Genomic DNA, 22,134 nt, shown 5'->3' with positions numbered 1-22,134 from the left:
AACGTGACCTCTGTTATTTGAGGAAAATGGGGAACAATCCATTGTTTAGCTTCTAATGTTGAAAAGGAAGCCTTTATAGGAGGGAAAATCAGAGGCCCAGTTTAGTAAAACACCTAGACAGATGTAAGTGACAGAAAGCTCCCATATCCTAGAAAAGAAACGTTACCTACACTTATACAGACAGCTACCTACTTCATTCCCTTGCTCCTTCACACAGTTGTGCAATTTGCTTTTCAGACTGTGGAATTCAAAATCTCAAGGGATTCAGAGCATTGTAACAAATTTTATAGCCGAGGCTCTAAACTGATAGCAACACTAACCACCAAACTGAGAGCAACTGCTTTTTTTTTCCAACACAAATGCCAAGAAAGAAATTTTAATTTCTGTGGTAGCAACTTCACCCCTCAAGATGCTGGAAGATCCACACTCTCTAGAACTACAAGCATGGTTTCTCATAATCTGATAATTCAGATTTTGTATTTCAGATTCTGATAATTCCCTCTCAGTATTAGGAAAACTCTAATTTTTGACAGCTGAAATCATATCTCCAGAAGTTAATTCCCTAAAATGGCCAACGAGTCTTTTTCAGTACAATCATGAAATGCTTTACAAGCAAGCAAACAGCATACCCTTCATGCCTCATATCCAAAAGAATGTTTTCTTTGCAGTAGCTGCCTGTGTTGCACAACCCATGAGAATTTAGGAGAGATGTGTGAGACCAGCATGAGAAATCCTAAGAAGCATTATACAAAATTAATACACAATAGAGTATATAAATAAATGTAAATATTTATAACCAATCAAGCTTATTTTCACCCCAGAGCAAATTACTACTATACCACCAAAAAACCTTAGATTTAAACAAGGATTTAAATTTGTTGACAGGTAGTACCAATTTTTCCCAACCAGAGTCATTGTTTAAAGTAAGTACTCCAAAAGGAAGGAAAAAAATTAATATAAAATACATACTCTGACATTGTTACTTGACTGCTGGTACCCTACCTCAAAAATATAAGAAAGAACTTGACACATCCTTTTATTTATAATTTCCTTCATGATGTTAACATGGTTATGCAGCCATACAAACTCTATCAGGTGTCTGGAAGGGAACTGAACCACCTCCACACCGGAGGCACCTATTCCAGCTCAAACACATTGGGAACTCTCCTCCCCCAGTGGTAAAAATTGCTGTAGCAAACCAGGCTTCACTTTTCAACAATCACCATGCAATCTCCCAAACCACGTAATCAGTATTCCTATCATGGTCTCCGCATCATTTTTATGTGGGTTTGAAGTCAGCAAGCTAATAAAATATGGTTTCTATGGTACTTTGTATGAGCTTCCTTTAAGCTCCTTTGCTCAAGATCATGCAAACCAAAAGCAGAAAAGAAGTATGACAAACACTCCAAGGCCTTTGTTATTTTTAAAAGTATTGAATTAAATGACAACTCCTCTCCAATGAGGAGAAAAAATCCTCACACCACCTGGTAAAGGTTTAATCCTTTTTATGGTAAATACATTTGACATGGATAGTTTTGGGGGAAAGAACAGACAGGTGTGCTGGTCTTTTGTGCTCAATGATTAAACCATTAGCATAGCTATATTCATCTTTTCAACAAAATCTTTAATAACATCATCAATGAGCCATTTCATACAGAGTAGAGGCACAAAGATAGGGGTAGAACTGAAGCTGTATAAGCCTATAAGCTGCATAACTCTATAAGCTCTACTTATACAGTCAAATCATAGTGGGTACACTCACACACTATATTTAGAGACTTCCTAATTCTGTACTGCTTAGCATCTTTCACATTTCCAAAGCAGACTTCAGGAAATTAGATATTCTAATTTATAGGGAAAAAAAAAAAAACCTTATGAGTTAAATCAGCAAGTGACAGCGCCAATTTAGAGTCCTCCTTTCAGAAAGGAAAAAGCCCATACCCAAACCTGTCATAGAATCTTTACATTTTTTTAACTGGTATTTTCTTGGATGCTAAAAACCTCCACATATGGTTTATATTGACACAAAATGTCATGCCTGTCTTCCAAAAAGTTAGTTGTGTCCAGCAATCTGTACAAGCCTTCTCCCTAAACAGTTTCTCATTATTTCCTGGCATTAGCCCTTCACTACACAAGGTCTTTCAGGCATACAGCTGTAAAACACACCAAGATTTATAGAAGGAAAAAAATAAAAAAATATTGGTACAGTCAGTTTCTCATTTTAGTTAGCATCACACTTTAAGATGAACAGACAGAATTAGTTGTCTAATAAGGAATCCAGTTAAAGAAAAAAAAAAAAAAAATAAAGTGAGTCCGCGGGGTCCTGTGGCCCCTGGAGTCACTGGAAATCAGCATTTGGCAGTTCCACACTGACCTATTTTCTTTTTCATGGCCTCAGTAACACTGTTTCCACAATGTAAAGGCCCGCAATACAAACTGACAAAGCCCAAAAAGATGCCACTTTTCACATGCCTGAATATATCATAAATGCATGTATGGGCAGAAACTGCAATTCTTTGTTAATTCTAGTATCTGAACACCGTGGGTTTTATTGTAGACATAAAAGCACAGGAAAGATCTGCCTTCATCCCTATGTTGTTATGATGCTTTTTCTTTGCATCTGTTACACAAATGAGTCTAAATCCACATGGTTCTATTCCTCCAGACTAAATCACTAATCCTGTCATTAAGCTCAGAAAAACACACATTATTTTTACACTCACTAAAGTCACCATTTATCACAATGAAGATGCTGCTACTGCTCTGCAAAGCTTTATGTTGCTGAAAAAACCCAACATGAAAACCATTAACACATACACTAAAAACCACTTAAACTCAGAGTACAAATATATTAAAAAAACTTATAAATCAAAGTACCAAGAGATTCTTATCTTCCAGTGTTCATATTTCAATACTAAATAGTATGTCAAAGATAACCTGTGTCAAAGGACAAACTTTTCTCCTTAACTAAACATAGTAAGATGCATTTTTGACACTAGAAAAAAAAATTTAGAAAGAGCACAGAATTAACTTGAAGGTCATGCTCACTGGTAATTGCACTATATATTTTGCACTCATATAGGCATTATGAGGAAAATTTTAATACAAAGGTTTTATCTGCTGAGATGCAGTTGCAGCATTCTTCACTTCCTTGCAACAGTTGAGGCTATCACTTGCACTGCAAACAGGATCTGATCCAAAGCCCATGTGGATTTGAATTTCCATTGATTTCAACAGGGCTTGGAATGCAGCCACATGCAAGGAGCACCATTCTGTGCTTTCAAACACCATTGGTGGTATCGGCTATAATACTGACACCACTTCTCATGAAGTCTGAATCCTTTAACATTTGGTTTTTCTTAAAATCCCATGTTCATCAAAGCACCTCAAAAGCAAGAGAAAACATCCAATGCCTAAGTTTTTACCCCTAATTCTCAAAGTTAGACCTGAAAACACAATCATGGTAACACAGCATACAAATTAAAAATAGTAAATATTAAACTCTGAAATTAGGCTCCAATAGACTCTCATGATTATAAGTGGGAGCTTTTAGTCAGCAACATGAGGGAAGTCAGCAAAACTCTTACCCTGAAGTCTTCATGGATGCAAAGAAATCACTCTCAAGTCTATAACTGGTGCATATTTTAATTTTTAAATGTTTTCAGCTAAGACACCCAAATCTTTCATTGAGAATTTTATTCATCCTTAATCTTAAAGCAAACCCTGAAATAAATTACAAATTCTTTGTCTATATCTTGCTTCTCTTCTGTCACTGCTGATGCAGATAGAAAACATTCCTTCATATGCAACATTTAATGAATACTTATTCAAAAGAATTATAAGGAATACAAGGAATAACAACTATATTTCTATGAGCAAGAACAAGAAGTACTCATGCCAATTTCCTAATACAATGCAAACACCAGTATTTGCCTAGTTTCATCATTCCCAATGCAACTTGGCCTTCAAATGAATGGGAGTGCCACTTAACAACTAAAAAACTTACTTTTGTTTAAAGGCAGCACTGCCATTGAAGAGGACTGGGCTCTCAGCCAGGTCTGTTTCAGGTATCAGGGAAAGATAAACAGGTCTGTAATTCTACATACCTCGTTGGCAGCTTCTCAAAGTCCACATCCAGAAACTGTTCATAGCTAGATACAAAACTATCCAACCAGAGCTTCAGGTAATCTGGATCTTTCTGTAAAAAGAAAGAGAACATTAGGCAATATTGCACTCGAGGTCATCTATCAACAACTCTGTAATACTGCCTCAAATAAAATGTTTCTATTTAATGCATTTCCACTGGGAGAAAGAAAGGAATACACTTTTTTTTTTAGAACCAAAAGAAAAAACAACCACCACCACCTGTGTACTTTGAAATTTCAGCCACATTGTGCTGATGGGACATTTTTGCTCTATTCATTAGTTTATGCACCACCTCTTCTTGGCACCAGTGTCAACCGAAGCATTTTAGCTTTTTCCCTCATAAACAATCTTAACTTATTCTCCAAGTCATCCATACCAGCTTTACAAACTTACTAGAATGTGTTGTAGTTTTGATACCATAGATACTAGTACACAACTCTCCTTATGGCTCATAAAATTAAATAAGAACCCTAACAGCAATCCTAATCACAGAATAATTTTCTTTTTGCTTCACTCATAGGTCAATATGGCAGATAACAGCAGATTAGAGACAGATGGTGTTCAGAAACACAATGCGGAAACTATGACTTGCATATTAGGTAGCTATTAACAGACAGAAAATTATATTTAAGCTTCCTAGTTGTTCCTAGTAGAGAACAAAGACTGTGCTTGTGACCAGCAGTCCCTCAGGGCTAGACACTGTCCCAGGAACTAGGACAGATAGTAGACTACTGCAAACCACACAGGGAAATGCTTTCAAAATATGCATTTGAGGAAGTCTTACTTTAGAAGTCATGCTGCTTAATTTTCAAAAACAAGTTGCCAGCCCATAACTAACATATTCCTTTGCCAGGACTGTTCTTATTCATTAACACACATGCATGTAGTCCCATGTTTTACACCACAAATCATTTTCAAAAAAGTTTTAAAATTTTTGCCTGAATTATTTGAGATTACAAATGATTTCTGAATTCACTCCATAATTTATAACCTTTTGCAGAAGTTGAAAACATTTTTCTTTATCCTTTTCCCTCCTCTGTATCTCCTTCCTTTTGTTTGTTGCCTTTATATTACCACAGATGTTCCCAAATACAATAATGTTTCCCTGTGGAGTTAAGATTGAAGAGCAAACAGTGAATATCTCTAACACACACGCTTCTGCAGCCATATCAGTGTAAAAGAAAAAGTCAGGAAGAAAGGCTGACAGTGTCCTGTCAGTGTAAAATAACTACCTATGAAAGAGCCCTCCACAAGGGAAAGAAATCAAATAAAACAAAGTTTTAAAAAACCCCGCAAACAACCTCAGAATAAAATAAACACATAAATCCAGAACCTCAAGTGGTGCACAGCTCTTCCCAGAGCATCTTTCCATAGCACGTACAGGAGTTACAAAGCATGGGAACCCCTTCTCCTTTTAGACCTTTACCCTTCTCTGTGTCCCCAAAAACCACCCTCAACTCAAGCAAGAAGCGTCACAAACATCCAGACATAATTTACTTCACTATCACTATTAATTATATATAAAATGTGTTCAGGTACTGTGACAACATGTGCCAAATAAAACCCGCAGCTAGATACATATCTGATTATTCGCTTCCGCTGACTTTACGGCATTTTCTTATTCACTTTTCCTAGTTGTCTTATTTCCCCTTCTTCTGCTTAATTCCTAATCTCTCCCTCCTTCATAATCTTTCTTCTCCTCATCTCTGCCTTTATTCACTTTTCAATTATTTAAGTAATCACTCCCTTTCTTTTTCTGTTAAAAATTTGTCAAAACAGCACTATGTTCTGAAAGTGGAATGTAGCCTTGTTCTCATGTTTAATATGCAGGGAACTACCAAATGGTTAACTTATCTTAAACACACCTACCAATTGTCCTCAACATGGAATTGCAAAACAGAATGAAGGCAGCGGTTGAGATAAAGAATAATTTCAAGGTACTGCTGGTTTAAGCTACAGAGTTTGTTGGATTATCACAAGTAGGTGATACACATTTCTCAGGTTCAGACATGAAACCTATTGAAAATCAACCCAAAAGTTAAACAAGAAATAAGACTTGCCCAAAACAATGATTTAGAAGTAGTAGAAGGCACTGTCTTCAGACAGTCCAGCTTTTCAAAAATATTTACGTGTTTAAAGCTTTAACTTTCTTGCATTTCACAGCAAGTAATTTTAGCTGCAAGCAAACTATTTCACAGGATCATAAAGACAAGAGAAATCAGGATACTATTTTAGTAATTACAACAGAGCTCAGGCTACAAAGGACAAAGCAACTACAGGGATATAATGAACAGAAATGTTGCCATATCCATGTGTCCATGCCTCTGATGAAAATGGCCATATACATGTGCAAAAACTGAACTTAAGAGACTTTCCCTGAAAGTCTCTTGAACAAACTGCTTTTTTCATTGGCATGAGAAACTTCTCCTTGAAATCCAACAAGAAATACTAGATTGATTCTATCCATGTTCTCAAATTCAAATTGTTTACTTACACAGCTCAGGCTCATTCCTACTTGCTAACAGTAAACTTGTGTAAAAAAAACTGTTCTTCTTGGTTACCATGAAAGAAGACGTGCAAATAACAACATTATCTGACTTAAAACTGCTTTAACAAAAGTCAAGAATGAGAAAAGTGGAAGGGTAGGGCAAAAGACAAAATTATATTTAATGTCTGCTTGCTCCTTTTTAATGATACAGCCTAAATGAGTTTCAAGCTTCTTTATCTTTGAACTCCAATGCCTTTGCAAAGCTATCAGTACAGACTGGGAATAAAAGAACACTGGAAGTGAAAATTTGCAAGAAATAGCACTTTTACAGATGGCAAGAGTAAACCATAAGTTACAGCCAGAATTTTTTTTTTTGCCTACCTGTAGAGCACAGCCTGCTCAATTTGCTTTGCCACTAGAACTGTTCCTGCTCCTGGTAAAAACCAAGAACTGCCATACTGTTTGATTATTCCCTGCAGCACACAATTCAACCCAACTCCCTTCATCTCAATCCCCTGCCAGTCAATTAATAATGTAATATTTCAAGTTACTAAAATAATCAGATTTTATATCAAAATACCAGGTAGCACTACTGGTATGGGTATGTGCCAGTAGAAGACAGTTTATGCAACACCTGACTCAGAGTCAAATCTAGAGATTTCCATCCAAGCAACATCACTAACTCAAAACCACTTGGCCAATTTTTTCTTTTTTAAAAATCATGAAGGCAAAATAATTAACAAGATCACTTAGCAACATGAGAAACACTAAGAAATAGATCTCCATTATACACCAGCTAACAGAGGCATGCCTCCTTTCCAGGAATGAACAAAAATGAAGACTTGTGAAGCAGAAGTTCATTCCAGGAAAAAGTGACAAAATATTTAGCAAATGGGCTACAATTAAGATATTTCATGTAAATGATGTCAATAATGTTAGAAACAGAGGCTATAAACAGCTTTCTAACTTCAAATCAGGCCCAGGTTTTCTTTTTTCTTTATTAGCAGCAATCATTCCAGATCCTAGGCACCAGTCTCCTGTTGAAAGTTCCAAGAAAATCTAGATTTTACTGAAGAAGTTTTAGGAAAGGAAACTGAAAATCGTAAATGTTACCCTTGGCAAAGTATAAATAAATGTCCTAAAACACAGCTAAATAAATACAACCTTTCTAAAGACCTGCTTCTGTGAGTCAGATGCATCTTATATTCTTCCAAACCAGAGGTATCATAGTTTAGGAGAAATGGAGCCTTTTTACAGTGGCTTAATATTCCAAGTTCATAATAAAACCAGGCAGTAATAACAGGCATCAGCTGTTTTGTTTACACTGTGATGTCATGGATAATGCAATTGTCCTACCCAACATCTTTACCTTGAACTGAACTTTTTGTTGAGGTCAGCTGGTCCCACTTAATCTGGAGTTTAAATTTGGTGGAATGAAAAATGAAAAAGAATGTATTTCTGTTAAGTCCTCCCCCCACTCACCTTTTCAACAGTCCTCTATTGTCCCAAAACAATAAACCATAATAGCAGAACACAAATTAACCTTAATTTCACATTAATACATTTGTGTTCTCCAATGCCAGATCAACTTTTCAAGCCAGTACATGTTGCAATATGACAAATATCTGTGTTACTAAGTGTCAGAAGAGAGCATCCCATGGGATCCATGATGCTACCAAGGGTAACAAACCACTGAACTGCAACCTCAGCTCCACCTGATTCACTGTAAATTGTGAGCTACTACATTACATCTGTGGTCTTCCTAAGGAAGCAGCAGAACACCAGAATAAAGCATCATAAATACTCAGAAGGACATCTTGTGACCAGCAGAAGCAGCAAAAACTATGGAATGTTATTTCCTCTCTTTGAAAATTACCCTTTTGTTATCATTCTGCAGACAGGTAGCTGGAGGCTGTATGCCAGAAAACAGCCCCAGATTGTTTTCTGTGGTGCTGGTTGAAGATGCACTTTGAGAGCACAGTTTACAAAGCAATGTATGCTTTGGCAATAAACCACAAGGCTAAACTGTGATAAATCAGTATGAGGATTGGTATTCTTTTCCAGCCCCACCACACACACTCTGCAGACATGTCCTTTTAGATCAGCAAGAAATCAAGGACATTTTTGACTGGTGCAGAAGCAGTAAAAGGAGGAAGAAGCTTCAAAGAGGTAATAAAATGCCTTTCACCAGCTACAACTTTTCAATTACTACAAGATAAGAAACACTGTTTTCTGAAACCTTAAAGCCTCCTAAGTTACAAGCCTAAGCTTTTCATTTATTTACCTGAAACCTGCCTAGCTTTTGTGCAGGCCAGATTTATGTAATTTATTTGAATAATAATTCACATATAGAAACTGCATGCCTTAAAACCTCTGGAAGATAATTTCCCCATGGCTTGAACTCCAAGAAGGTAAAATAGAACTTAAGTCAGCCATTTCTCTTCATAGTGATAAATAGAAACAACTAGAGTTTTAACAAGGCTATCTTAAAGGTGTCATTGTAACAAAAGTCTACGGAAAAAAAACCACAAAATAAAGAGCCCAGGAGTATAAAAGTTCAGGAGTATAAAAAGCCACAAGTTTGCAGAGGCTAAGCTTAGGCTTCTGAGCTCAGCCCATTGTAATGAAGGCCTTCAAAAGTGCTATAGCAGTCAGTCACCTGCACGAATGAAAAAGAAGTCCTTTGTGCCTATTAAATCAAATGTAGCTCAGAGCAGCTGAAAGTGAAAGTACTTCCTTGTTCCTTCCCTTCCCTAAATACCTCTGCTTTTCATTAAAAAAAACCAAACAAATAACCCAACCCAGCACAATGACAACCACCCTTCAGGCCTCCATTTCACCCAGATCCTCTCAGCCCAATAAGAGTTGCTACGGCTCTTTACATTAAAAAAAAAAAAAACAAACCACTGCCAGGCCTGAGCAGTGCAGTGTTTCTAACAGGTACTGAAAATAACCTCAAAAACCACTCCCAACCATAACACACTAAACCCATCTCCCATGAAACAGCCACAGGAGGGTGAGGTTGGTTTTTTTTTTTTTTTCTTTTCCAAAATAGTTAGTACGATGCTAGAAAGAAAAAACCATTTGCTAAATAAGCCCATTGTACTGGTCCCCAGTATGCACTGCAATACTGTGACTGTGACTAAATTCTGCCAACCAATTATCAAGATTCCTATGAAGTGTTCACACTTGCAATTTGGATGTATAAACTCTAGAAAGGCTGTCCTTACACGTGGTATTCACCTTCACTGAACCATGCTGAGGCAAAGCCCATCGCCCAGTGGGTGTGCAATGCCACTGGGCCGATTCTAGCCGGACAGTGAGATCAGTGCAGGATCAAGGCGCCTTGGGCGAGCAGTCTCGGACCGGGCAGCTCAGCCTTCCGCAGGCTGGGTGTCCGAGCCCTAGGCGCCCTATAGCCCGGCAACCTTAGCAAGCTTAGTGATTATCAGCTCTTAGTCATTTTCAGCTCTTTTATAATTTCAGCTCTTAGGTTGCTAAGGTGCTGGCCAGCAGTGGCTTCCACGCAGACAGAGAGAGAGGAGAAGGCAGCCTCGGAGATTCCATGATGATTTATTTGCAGGGACTTAGTGAAGGGTTCTAACGGCAGCTCTTCTGCCAGAATGGGCCAGGGTGGCTTCTTATATAGGGTTAGGAGGGATTGGGAACTGACCAATTGTAAGGGTTAGAGAGAATAGCCTATAGGGTCACAGAGAGAGAAACTAGGCCTGGAGGACCTAAGTAAAGACTTCAGGCTTAGCTATTCTGACTCAGCATTTCCTTATCTCTAAGCCTCCATCCTTCACCGGGCCCTAGCCATCTCAGTGTCTGCTACAAGTGGGGATCTGCTCTGATGCCCTTCAGACAGGCAGGACCTTCTCTAAGGCAATGAAATGAAAAGAAACTACAGCCAAAATCTACACTAGCTTGGGACAGGCTCTTGTCTTTGATACACTGAATTGTCTGGAAATTACAAGAGGCTTTTCTAGTCTCTATGAAAACTGATTAAATTAATAACAAAAATGTTCTAGTACACTCTTATTTTTCAATCTATGCAAGAAGGTCACAAGAAATGTTTGAACCAATATAACATTTTTTATATCCATTAAGAAGCCAGGTAGTACTAGTCTTACAGCTAGCTCTCAGTTAAAAGAAAACATTTTACACAAAACTGGCACTGAAGTCCTCCCAGCTGAAAGTCTTCATCCCCATGCCTGTAGAATACAGATACATTTACCCAAGGTTTCACACCAACACTATTTATGTACTTATATAAAGGGTTTATTTTAGTTTTAGTAGTAACTTCCATTTCTACTAAGGCTTCAGGCAAAGAACTGGAAGGGCAAAACTCAGTAGGATTTTACAGATATGTTCAGGAAGTATTAGTTGCTAAAACAAAAGCTGGATCCACCCAAGGCTCTTTGCAGGGTCACATTCCATGCTCTAAGGGCAAAAATTCCCTGCAGGGCAGTTCAGAGTCCAGCTATCAAACAAGCCCGACTTGTTGGACAAGGCAGTTGTTTGAAGTCGTTAAATTTAACATGCAGCCATCAAACAGCCAGCCGGGTCTGACTCCTGTGCTAGCTCTCAGTCAACCTTCAAAGTGGATTTCAGCTTAGAAGCACAACCATAAAATCTCACTGGCACTGGCATTATCATAAGTAATCCCTCATCCCCAAGCATTTTATTCAAAATAAGAACAATCTTTTGGTGTCAAGGTTGAATTAGACTTACAAAACGTAACATTAGGAAACTAAACATGAAACATTGCCTTTAGATCACTGCTGAGTTTACTCATCTTTAAATTAACTGAAGTAGTCTGCATAATGCAGAATGGCAGATAACTGTTTGAAATAAACTATTCATTTGGGAATTAGATTATTTGTGTTAAGGGACCTCTTTCCTCTTCATGTTTTCAGACATAAAAGGCAACATCTCCAGCATGAGAGCTTCTAGCAGCCTTTACTCTGCAATATGACACACTGCCTATGCTTTTTGTGAACCTTTCATAAAAAATGCCAAAACAAAATACAAAAAGCATTGTTAAAGCAGCAACATCACAGTTAGAATTAGTAAAAAACTTCATGATAAACCATTGTAAACTGGCATAACTGCCTTGATAAATTCAATCAATCAATTCTAATTGATTGGGGAATCACCTTGGGCTCAACTTTCCATTATAATCAAAATACTGATTTTTGAATCAGTGGATCCAAAAAAAGAAAAGCTCCTGGCAAGTAACTATAAACTTCCGTTTTCAACATCTACACAAGCATTCTGTTCCATTTCCAGAATTAAAAGCAGAAAGGGATGGAGTGGTGATGCTTTGTTTTATAAATGGAAGCTGCAGTGAATCATGATAGAAACAACTATTTTGGGACAAGTTAAAAATTCTCTTTAGCATAGGGATTTCTACCAAAATAAGCCTATAGCTGCCAATCATGATAAAATTTAGCTCACAAACTTTAAAGTAAAGTTTAATATTTTCTTCTCTTCTCAAAACAAAAAATATTTTTAATCTTCTAGTATTGCCTTAAAGACAGTCCAAGCAATTTATTTATTTTCCTTTTTACTTCAGATCTCCAACAAAACTGGATAAACAAAATTAAAGAATTTTCTTACTAAAGTAGAAGTAAAGCCTCTACTTTTCTTCCTCTTGCCTTTATTATTGTTGCTGTTGTATTTGAATGATGATACAATTACAACCTTGTAGCTTGAAACTGGCATGTGGCTGATGCCATCCATGGGATGAATCTAATTAATGTGAATTCAGATTTTAATGTCTTCGCATTTGACAGAAAGTACCACTAGGCAAGTCCCATGTACAAGTTGGTATACCCTATTTCAGCCTTCTGGAGTCCACCACACAGAGCACTTATCAGGAATTTACCATACTGCAACAAATTACATTCTATTAACATTCAATTTTCCCATCAAATCTGGCATAGCGAACCAACTGGAAGCTGTATTTTAAGGGGAACAAGAAGCATCCTAAATAATTCAAAGGTAACTGAAATAACATGATGTCAAAAGTCTACAGTGTCAAGATTAGCCTAAATTTAATGAAAATTCAAACTATAACTTATGTAACACTTGAACTCTTAATTGCTTATAAACTTCAAATTATGCCATTATTTTACATGAGAAAAAGGCTGAATTTTAGCACCAACACACACAAGGTCAGCTTTTGCCCTACTGCGTTTTTAACTTTCAATGTAGTGCAAGAGAATACAAGTTTATCACAGACAGAAAAGAAGCAGGATGGTGCTACAACAGTAAAGCACCAACCTATTTCACTGTAACAACAGCTAAACATTGTCTAGCTATGTCTTCCAGCAGATAAGGTTGAGAATTGGAGTACAGCTTAGCAAAAAAAAGTCTGTATTTTTTTCGAAGTGTCATGTGATTACCCCAAATAAAACTAAAATCAATTTCTGTATCTTTAGCTATGGATTAACTACTTGGGTTTGCTTCCTCAGTCTCACCTGGCCTTACTTAACATACTGAGGCTGAACTACACACTGAAGGTATAATTAATGCATAGACTGAAGGGGTATCATTTAAATACCCCAAATCTGCTTTTCAAAAGCACACTTAAAAAAAAAAAAATCTCAAAAACTACAGCATAGCAGAATATGGGTTACTTGTCCAAATGCTGCTTGGCATGCACTGCATTTCTGCTGGTTCAGTTTTTAAATGATCAGCACAATTAACTAGAGCCAGATACCTGCAAATAACACACTTGTTTTCTATACCTTGCTTTACTCCCAAGAGCTTTACCCACTCACTATGTATTTATTACCATTTATTCCCATTGCTTACTAAAGGCAATTATAATCCTCAATCATAAATTGGATTATGCTTTAAATATCAGAGAATACATCAATACACACAAACATCATACCAACACAGAGAACTCACAGCTAATGTTTAGATTTGCAGATACTTGGAGAAGCTTGAGATACCAAACTTAAGACAGGGTTTATGAGGAGAATAACCAAATACAGTTTTCATTTCTTGGTGCTCCCTGTCATATCTCTCATTGTCCTCCACTGCAGCCTCCCATTTAGTAGAAGATAAATTGGAAAAGTTAGACTTGAGCAAAGTGGTGTTTTTTTAAAAGAAAAAAGGTTCTTATCTGTACTGTTGAGATGTGCATGTTTTGATGTTTGCTCCCATATTCACATATAATTCTTTCAGCAAGAAAAACTCAGTAATTAGAGAAGCTCTTCTCTCTCCTACAGCAGCTGTTTAACCTTTCTGAAGCCTGTAAATATTTTAACAGTGTCTACTGACAACATTTGGATTCAGGCCTCAAGCTCCAACGCTGTTCAATGGGCAGCTAGCAAGCCTTTCTCTCATTTCAGTAATCAGCACAAACACACTGCATATTTGAGTTGATTCGGCAATATTCTCTTACCAGGACACACGTCATCCCCAGATCTGCCCAGCTGACCAAGTTAAAAGAGCTGTAACTCAGACACACACAACGATGCAGGGTTTGTTAATTTCTCTCTACATTACAGCATCAACACATAGAACCAGAAGCCTCTGTTTGTAGCTTTGTGATATATCATTCTATTTAAGAGACACTCAATTCTTTCATGTCAATACAAGCTCGATCTGAATTATTATTTGTTGGCATGTTCAGAACTGGATGTTTCTTACTGGTTCTGTAAAGTACTGATCCACAAACCCACAGACATGTGGAAATTCTAACCTCACGCTGGACTCCACTAAAAGCCTGAATCTTACATCAAAAACACCAACAAACCTCAGACTCTACTTTATCAAGCAGTAGCAGCTATATATATATGTACTGCCACCTACTTTACAGAATGAGCAACAATAATTTCTTCATAGCTTGCAAAAACTTATGGTTTTCTTACATCTTTGCCTGTTTAGGTTTATCTGATGCCTCACTGCAACCTGAAGTCTGCATTCCCTGCGTCAGTCTCTGTTCTGTGTCTGAACAACCACCCGCACAAGGTCACCCTGGCCCATAATTAAGGAAGGAAACAGACACTCAAGAGACTAATGGCTCATATACTGATGTCAGCTATTTATATGAGAAGTTCTATATTTATAAATATCAGAATTATGTTAGTTCTTGGACTAGGAGACATCTCTTTAAATAGCAGTTAATTCAGAATTAGACCAACTGTTAATTCAGCAGAAGACCAACTGTTATCTCTATCCATTCTTAGATCAGCCTCTTGAATAGAGACAGAACAAAGATATTTTTGTCACCACATGGCAACAAGTGACTTGTGACATTTTCTTCTACAAGTTACACTCCCTAGGAACGAAGAAATTTACTTAAAAGAATCTACAGAAAAGATATCTTACACAGCAATTCCTTATAAGACTTCACTCACTAGTTTCAGCAGAGGCATGAATTTACATGACAGTGAATTATGAAAAACTACTTTTACTGAGCATTTGGTTTGCTCAGATTCATCTAACTGTAAGCTGAATACTTCTTTATCAAATCTAACAAAGGCAATATATAGCAATGTGATCTGCATCACTGAAAAGTCAGCAACTGCACAAGAAGGAAGGCAAGGGCAAGCCAAGTCAGGATGAGATCACATTTGGGATGCAATGGCCAGTGTTTCACATGGGGCTTACAATTCAATGTCAATGATTATTATATTCTTGCCGAAATACATGCTTCTCACCACAACAAAGCATAATTTGGCTAAAGGCACATTTCTTTGAGAAACAATGTTACAATATTAAATGAGAAGATATTTATAATATATAAGATACCCCTCACTGTGCCAGAGAGAAAACTACAATATTTATCTCAATACAATCAGATTTTGTAAAAACAAATGAGAGGTGCAGTTCAAGGTAAGAGAGCACATTTGAGATAACAGCTTATGCACAGGTCTGCTGCTCTTAACACAGCAAGGGATGTGACTGTCTCAGTTCTCTGCATTAGTAAACACCAGACCATTATGATCAGCTAACACAACCAGTCCTGACTGGATCAATGACACCAAGGTTGAACATTCCCTCTTTAAATGAGAGGCACAGGGTCCAAACTGAGTGAAGAATATTCACAGCTTTCCCTTGAAATCATTGTGTCATCTCACAGGAAAAGGCAGTATTTAAATGAAATCAGGGTTACATTGAAGACAAGAGTGTAAGAAAAAGCTCAGAACCATTGTGGTATCATGAAACTGATGAGAATATGGCAGCTAAGTACTTGCATTAATGCCTTTGAAATCCCTTTTGAAGGCAACTAGGATCTCTTATTTTCACAGATTAGAAAAAATCTCCATATAAAAGGCTATCTGAACACTTTCTGAATAAAATCCAAAATATCAGAAATCCTGACATGCTTTATGTCTAAGAGTCTGAAATACCTAACAGAACAACTGGAGATGAACTACATATACTTAAAGTCTTACAGATAGGACAGAGGTTGAACCACTTTAACTTGAATCTGCAGCAAAAGCTACTTCAGAGGATTATGAAACAGAAATAAATTTTCTATACTGATATATAATATTTAATAAAAGGTTAATCAATCAATATTACAATAATAATAGTAATATTACCATAGTAATATTGCAGCCACAACAGTCTAATGGTACTAGACAAAACTGATAGATTAGCTCTGTCACAAACCCGAAGTCACAGACACACATGAAAGCACGTCCTTTTCTTCTACCTCATGGAGCTCTACTCCTGCTGTACGCTTACATTAGTAAAGGATTTTCAGGTATCTGCTCTGTATGCACTTATATAAGGAGTGTTCCATGCTCCTCTGTAGGTTATTGAAGGCTTTTAACTGGCAATCAACTGGAAAAAATGTTGCTATGTATTCTACACAATTCAATTATCTTAAAATGCTCATTCCAACATTTGGATGAGAAGAAAGCAGTTTACAGTCGTATCAATATTTGAGTAAAGGCATTGTACATTAACAGTTCACTGAACAGAAAAATATCCCCCAACCACTAAATCCATTTGAAACTGAAAATCATCAGGAAGTTACATCCCTAACAAGGCACCATATGCAGAAACTTTAACATTAACAAATTGAAAAAAAGAAGGAAAAAACCAAAACCTACAAAAGACTCAAGACAAAAAAAACAGACTTATGCTGTGAATAATACAACATGGTGGCAACAACCCCAGTGACTCAAATCTAAATTTAACTAAATCTAATGAAGTTTTAAACTGCTTCCATGCAACATCAGAAATCAAATGTGGCTACTACTTTCATTTGTAACAGCAGACTGCAATCTGTAGCTTTTAAGGAAACACAAGGAGAAAAAAAATCCAAAACCAAATCCCACCCTTAGATTAGAAACTGCCACACGAAAACAATTGAATACCAACTAAAACCAAACTCTTGCAGACACTCAAACATTATCTTTAAAAAAAAAATTTAAAAATTAAAAAAAAAAATTAAAACCACAAACAAAAAACCCAACAACAACAACAAAAAACCAACAAAAAACAAAACAAACAAACAAACAAAAAAAACCTAGAAAAATTAAACCACCTCACACACGGTGTCCTCCAAAGACTGCTCCTGCAAAGGTCCTGATTAATGCTGCTATCTGCCCATATCTCCAATTCCTCAACTGCACAAGAAGTAATGAAAATGGAGAAATGCCTTCCTAATGTTACTTTTCACAAAACTAAGCCTTGCAACTCATACCTGATGCTGCCAGAGATGTCAAGGGATCACAAAGAACAAAAGTCACGACCCAGGATAGATGGTAAGATGGTAACACAGCATTATGTAGCACTTGAAAGCTGTGAAAAGCCCTGCTGCTTTAGCACAGGATGCTGTATTTAAAAGATTATCACGAAGGACCCGATTATCAAAAGACAAGACCATTAGCAACAGTCCGAAGCATCACAAAGAAGTAGCTTGGATTTCACTGTTTCTGTAGCTAACAAGGCTGCAAAAGCTAAATCCACATATTTGGGATTTGTGGCACAATAAATTCCTATTACTCAACTGTCACTCTCCCTCCATTTTCTAGTTTGAAGAATTTGCCTAGCTTTATTTCCCAGGATGTCATTCAGGGACAGTCACTGCACTGCAACATACTACACTTCACTGGGCAGGTATAAACACTTCACTCCCAGGTATAAACAACTTTTCTCTAAACCACTATATCCTATCACTGGTAATTATTGCTACACCTTCCCATTCTGCTAGATGCTCTGAGAAGAACAAAGCACAATATACAAGCAGACTGAATAAACTAATTTACTTTAAGGCCTCCCACATTTTACATCCCATGATGAAGACATAACAACTTCATCTGCTTTTAACTTCACCAAGCTTAATACTCTAATTCTGGATGCATGCCTCACGCAGAATAAGATATCATTTTATCCTGAACCAGTTGAGAGATAAGGAAAAAAACTGTTTTGTGACTAACACTTCTTGAAAAAGTGAAAACTCCTTTTTTTTTAATCACTCCACTTGCTCTCATATGTTGAAGACACTCTATTCTATTTTTAAAATACATGTTTTGCTACTTAGGAACAAGCCCTTAACAAATATTCATTTAATCATGCCTTTAATATATGGGTGTGAAAGAAGAAAAGGCCAAATAAAGTCACTGATAGCTGATGAGGAGACTGAACATATGAAAATATTATTTATTTCAAACAGCCCATCCTCTGCCACCTGAGATCTGAGTAGACTGTGGGCATATCATTCCCATAAGGAAACTGAACATCCCCTAAGTGATCTGAACTACACATTTTAAATAGCACTCCCTCATGCAAACTTCCTGCTGTGAACAACATGGAGACAGATAACATACAATCTGAATGAAAGGTTCCAGCAGAGAGGGAGTAGGTCCAAGACAGACAAAAGAATATTTTAAACAACAAGGGAGGAAAGAGCCAAAGAACAGCCAATCAAAGAAATTCAGAACTTGGCTTATCTCTGCGGCCTGAGTGTCTCCCAAAGCTGAGTCAAGTCTGGATTCTCTGAATGTATTCCAAGAGCATTTGTTCCTCTCACATCGATGAACTCACTGGCAAAACATCCATCTTCTCCACTGCTACTCCACTTCCTACTGCCATTATCATTACTACACTGGTTTAAAAGGCAAAGGTTCAACCCACACGGGGAGCAGTAAGAACATGCTGTTATACTTGCACTAGTTTTAACAACATGTAGAGGATTAAGACTGTATAAAAATTAGGAAACAATACAGTTAAGACAAGTACCTTGTGCACTTGTGTACATGGTCTGTACTTAACATCTCACATTCTCTACAAATGAGGTGGGAAGAACAAGGGAAGGACTGTTCTACCCTTAATGTCCTACTGGACTGGAGACTTAAAGAAACTGAAACACAAACGAAGCATGAGACTGCAAAAACGCAAAACAAAACCAGAGAATAAGGCCATCAAAAGCTACCCTTGCCACTGAGCTCCTGTATGACAGTAGATCAGTCCTTTCCTCCACCTTTACAGCTGTTTTTTGTATGCTATTTATTTTACAGCCACCTATTCCAATAATCGGCAATCCAATCGTTCTCTATACCCTCAGCACACCCGGCAGCAATTAGAACATGTGCTTTAAACACATTAATTGCTTTACACTATAAAACGCAAATGGAGGCAGGACAGCATTTTTGTATTATTTCTGCCAGGTGAAGGAAATTCATTATCAATGGAGTATGTAGATATTATAGCAATAACCATCAAAGGCAGACTCTGGAGCTACTTAATAAATCTGCTCTTTGGGAAGGGTTTTGCTAAAAAAGTTTAAATAAAACTGAAGCTGTTCAGAAATTAGTAAGTAAAAAGCTAAATACCAGGCAGCACTGAATTAAATTAATAGAGTACAGCTTAATTGCTACAAAATGAAGAATTATGTAAACGTATGCATTCACATAGTTAAAATATAGAGCCACAATAACTGCTTAAACTGACCCACGAACACTGCAATTCTCAAACATAAAAAAGACCAACTTGAACAGCAAACCATGGGATGAGGCTGTAAATAGTCTAAGAAGTGCAATTATATCCTTTCAGAGGCTAATCATGTCTATGCAATTTCCAAGAAAAAAGATGTTACAATTTAAATACCTGACTACCAAACAAGAGAGGATAAAAGCAAACAAACACAAATATTTACCTTATTGCAGTAAAGCATCCAAAGCTCATACAGTCTCTCTCGGGATGCCATTCCTCCCCTTCCTCTTCCCGTCGATCCCAGCTACTTTTCTCTTCAAGATCCTATCATGCTCAGTTCTCAGGCGCTCTTTCCAGTTTTGCTTTATTATTAGTTATATCATAACCCAAGAAGAAGCCAAGTAACGAGGTCTCAGTCTCTCCTTTCCGAGTAAACAACGAGGTGCAACACAAGCAACTGCAGACAAGTGTCAAGCATGTCCGTTCTTCGCCAGCGCCGCTTCGGTTTTAATCTCTAAAAGTGAAAACATACCCTTCAGGCCTTTGGTGGAGGGAGGAAAACAAATCCACACTTAAAGCCCACAGACAACCTGGGGACTCGGGCGGCGGCAGGTCGCACCGCTTTGCTCTCTGACACTATTGCCGGTGGCGGAGAGGTCTGGCGTTTAGTGTTCGTGGCGCTTGCTCGCTTTCGCAGGGGGGAAGCCGCAGGGCTGCCGAGCGGCGCCGCCGGAGCCCCGGGTACCGCCGCTCCCGGCCCGGCAGTGACAGCCACTGACACCGCCCTTCTGCCCCAGCTCCCGGGCTCCGCGGCCGCTCCGGACCCCGGCGGGCCCCGAAGGCCAGCGGCTGCCGGGCAGAGCCGCGGAGCGCGGGAGGAGCCCCGCGCTGCGCCGCCGCCCGCTCCCGGCCGGGATCGGCCGCCCCGCGCCGCCACCTACCGCGCCCCGACCTCCCCCAGCTCCCACCGCGCTCCCACGGCCTCTCCCGCAGCCTACCCGGGCCGCGGCGAGTGGCGGCCGGGCAGGAGGGGCCGACCCTCGCCACATCGCCCGCCCCGCCCGCGCTCCCGCTGAGGGGCGGGGAAGCCGCGGGCGCCATCTTGGCAGCGGGCAGGGGCAGTGCCCGCCCGGGCAGCCGCGGCAGGGGCAGAGCCCCGGCCGAGAAGGCGATCTGCGGCCTGCGGCGCCTCAGCCGCAGAGCCGGCGGTTCCTGCCCGGCCTGCGTCCCTCGGCTGCACCGGGAGCGTGCCCATAAAGAATCAGCATCCCCATCCTGAGCACCTCAGGAAACCTCCGCGTTGCTTTGCTTGATAAGTTAATAAAGGTTACCAAGCGCATACACGTGTTTTACATATGCTCCACAGAGGCCTACCAGCATAGCCTGTGGAGCATGGATATATCCATACATCCAACCTGCTGCCCCTGTAAGGTAGCCTCCTACCTTGCATGCAGAGCTTGCATAGGACTAAGGAACCAAAGTCAGATTTTGTCAAGAAAGTTAGATTTCCAAAGGAGAAATGCAAAAAGACATCCCCTAGCTTGTGAGTGGCCCTGCCCGAGCACACTGGCCTGTGCTGACGCAGCTGAGGCACCACACTCCAGTGAAGGGCTTTCCTCCTGCTCCTTCAATAACAGGATCTTCTTGGCATGACTCCCCAGGGAATGGGCTTCCCTCTGTGTCCTCCTGCTCCCTTGGAAAGTGAGGCTGGAAGTTAATGTTTTGTCAGACTCCAAAGCAGGGAGGAGGAGGTTTAAGGAGACATGGGGCATCTCTCTAGCTTGCTGGGAGAATCACAGTCCTGTAGCTTTTGGCCACAGCCCTGGTCCTTCTGCCACTGGATTGTCTCGTCACTTGGGTTCATACAGCTTCATGCAATAAAGCATTGCCATTCATTACCTAGTTGATTACTTTCAGGGGATTTTCACATCTTTGCAATGATTTCATACAAGGTTTGGAAATCCTTTGCAAAGGAATTGACTCTGCAATATCATTGTAGTGTCTGCTACATTAATTTTTTCTAGGGATGGATAAGTATCACCAAGAGCCCAAAGACAGACTGAGATACGTTCCTGCAACAGGCCTTTGCACATTTGTCTTGTTTTAGAATATCAGTGAAGTTTCCCTGGAGAAATTCAAGAGCTAATCTGTGCTCAATGTTGTTTCATGTGCATCACCACTGTGGGAGTGGTAGAAGTATCTTTTGCTGCAATATCTAAACATAGTATCTAGCACGGATGGAGGGACACTGACAAAAATGAGCCTGTAAAATTATTTTTAGTTGTGTGGTACATGTGCTCTGATACTTGATGCTAGCCACAATATTCTGCTGCCTTTAGGATGTAACATAATTTTTTCCATCAAGAAAAAAATAGGAGCTTAGAGTCTAACTGTCCCCAGGGCAGGATCTGCTGAGCTTAAACCACCCTGGACACCCTTCGATGAAATGTGTCTAGGAAAAAAAGAGAGCCTGCCTCCTCCCTGAGAGACTTACCTCAGGGCTTGAGTTACTGCTGGGAGCTCCTCCTAACAGCCAAGCTGCATCACCTTTCTAGCAATGCAAACCACTGTTATTAGGCCCTTCTGCA

General features: G+C 39.0%; 1 protein-coding gene across 5 annotated transcripts in view; it reads right to left on the bottom strand.

Moving 5' to 3' along the window:
• The window catches only part of NBEAL1 (neurobeachin like 1), an 81,328-nt gene extending 60,707 nt beyond the window's left edge, over positions 1–20,621 (bottom strand). For all 5 annotated transcript variants that reach the window (XR_014616328.1, XR_014616329.1, XM_084209813.1 and 2 more), the window contains exons 1-3: positions 20,545–20,621; positions 19,770–20,060; positions 4,107–4,198 (exon numbers count right to left, since the gene is read on the bottom strand). Coding sequence is in view for 3 of the 5 variants with exons in the window: in XM_084209813.1 (XP_084065939.1) it covers positions 4,107–4,198; positions 19,770–19,820 (143 nt within the window). In the remaining 2 variants the exon portion in view is untranslated. The remainder of the gene's footprint in view (positions 1–4,106; positions 4,199–19,769; positions 20,061–20,544) is intronic.
• Between the last annotated feature and the right edge of the window lie 1,513 nt (positions 20,622–22,134).

This window comes from Fringilla coelebs (genome assembly GCF_963513975.1).
Source record: "Fringilla coelebs genome assembly, chromosome: 7".
Classification (NCBI taxonomy): Eukaryota; Metazoa; Chordata; class Aves; order Passeriformes; family Fringillidae; genus Fringilla; species Fringilla coelebs.
Note: the sequence above shows the minus strand (reverse complement) of the source record. Positions and strands in the feature narration are given on the sequence as shown.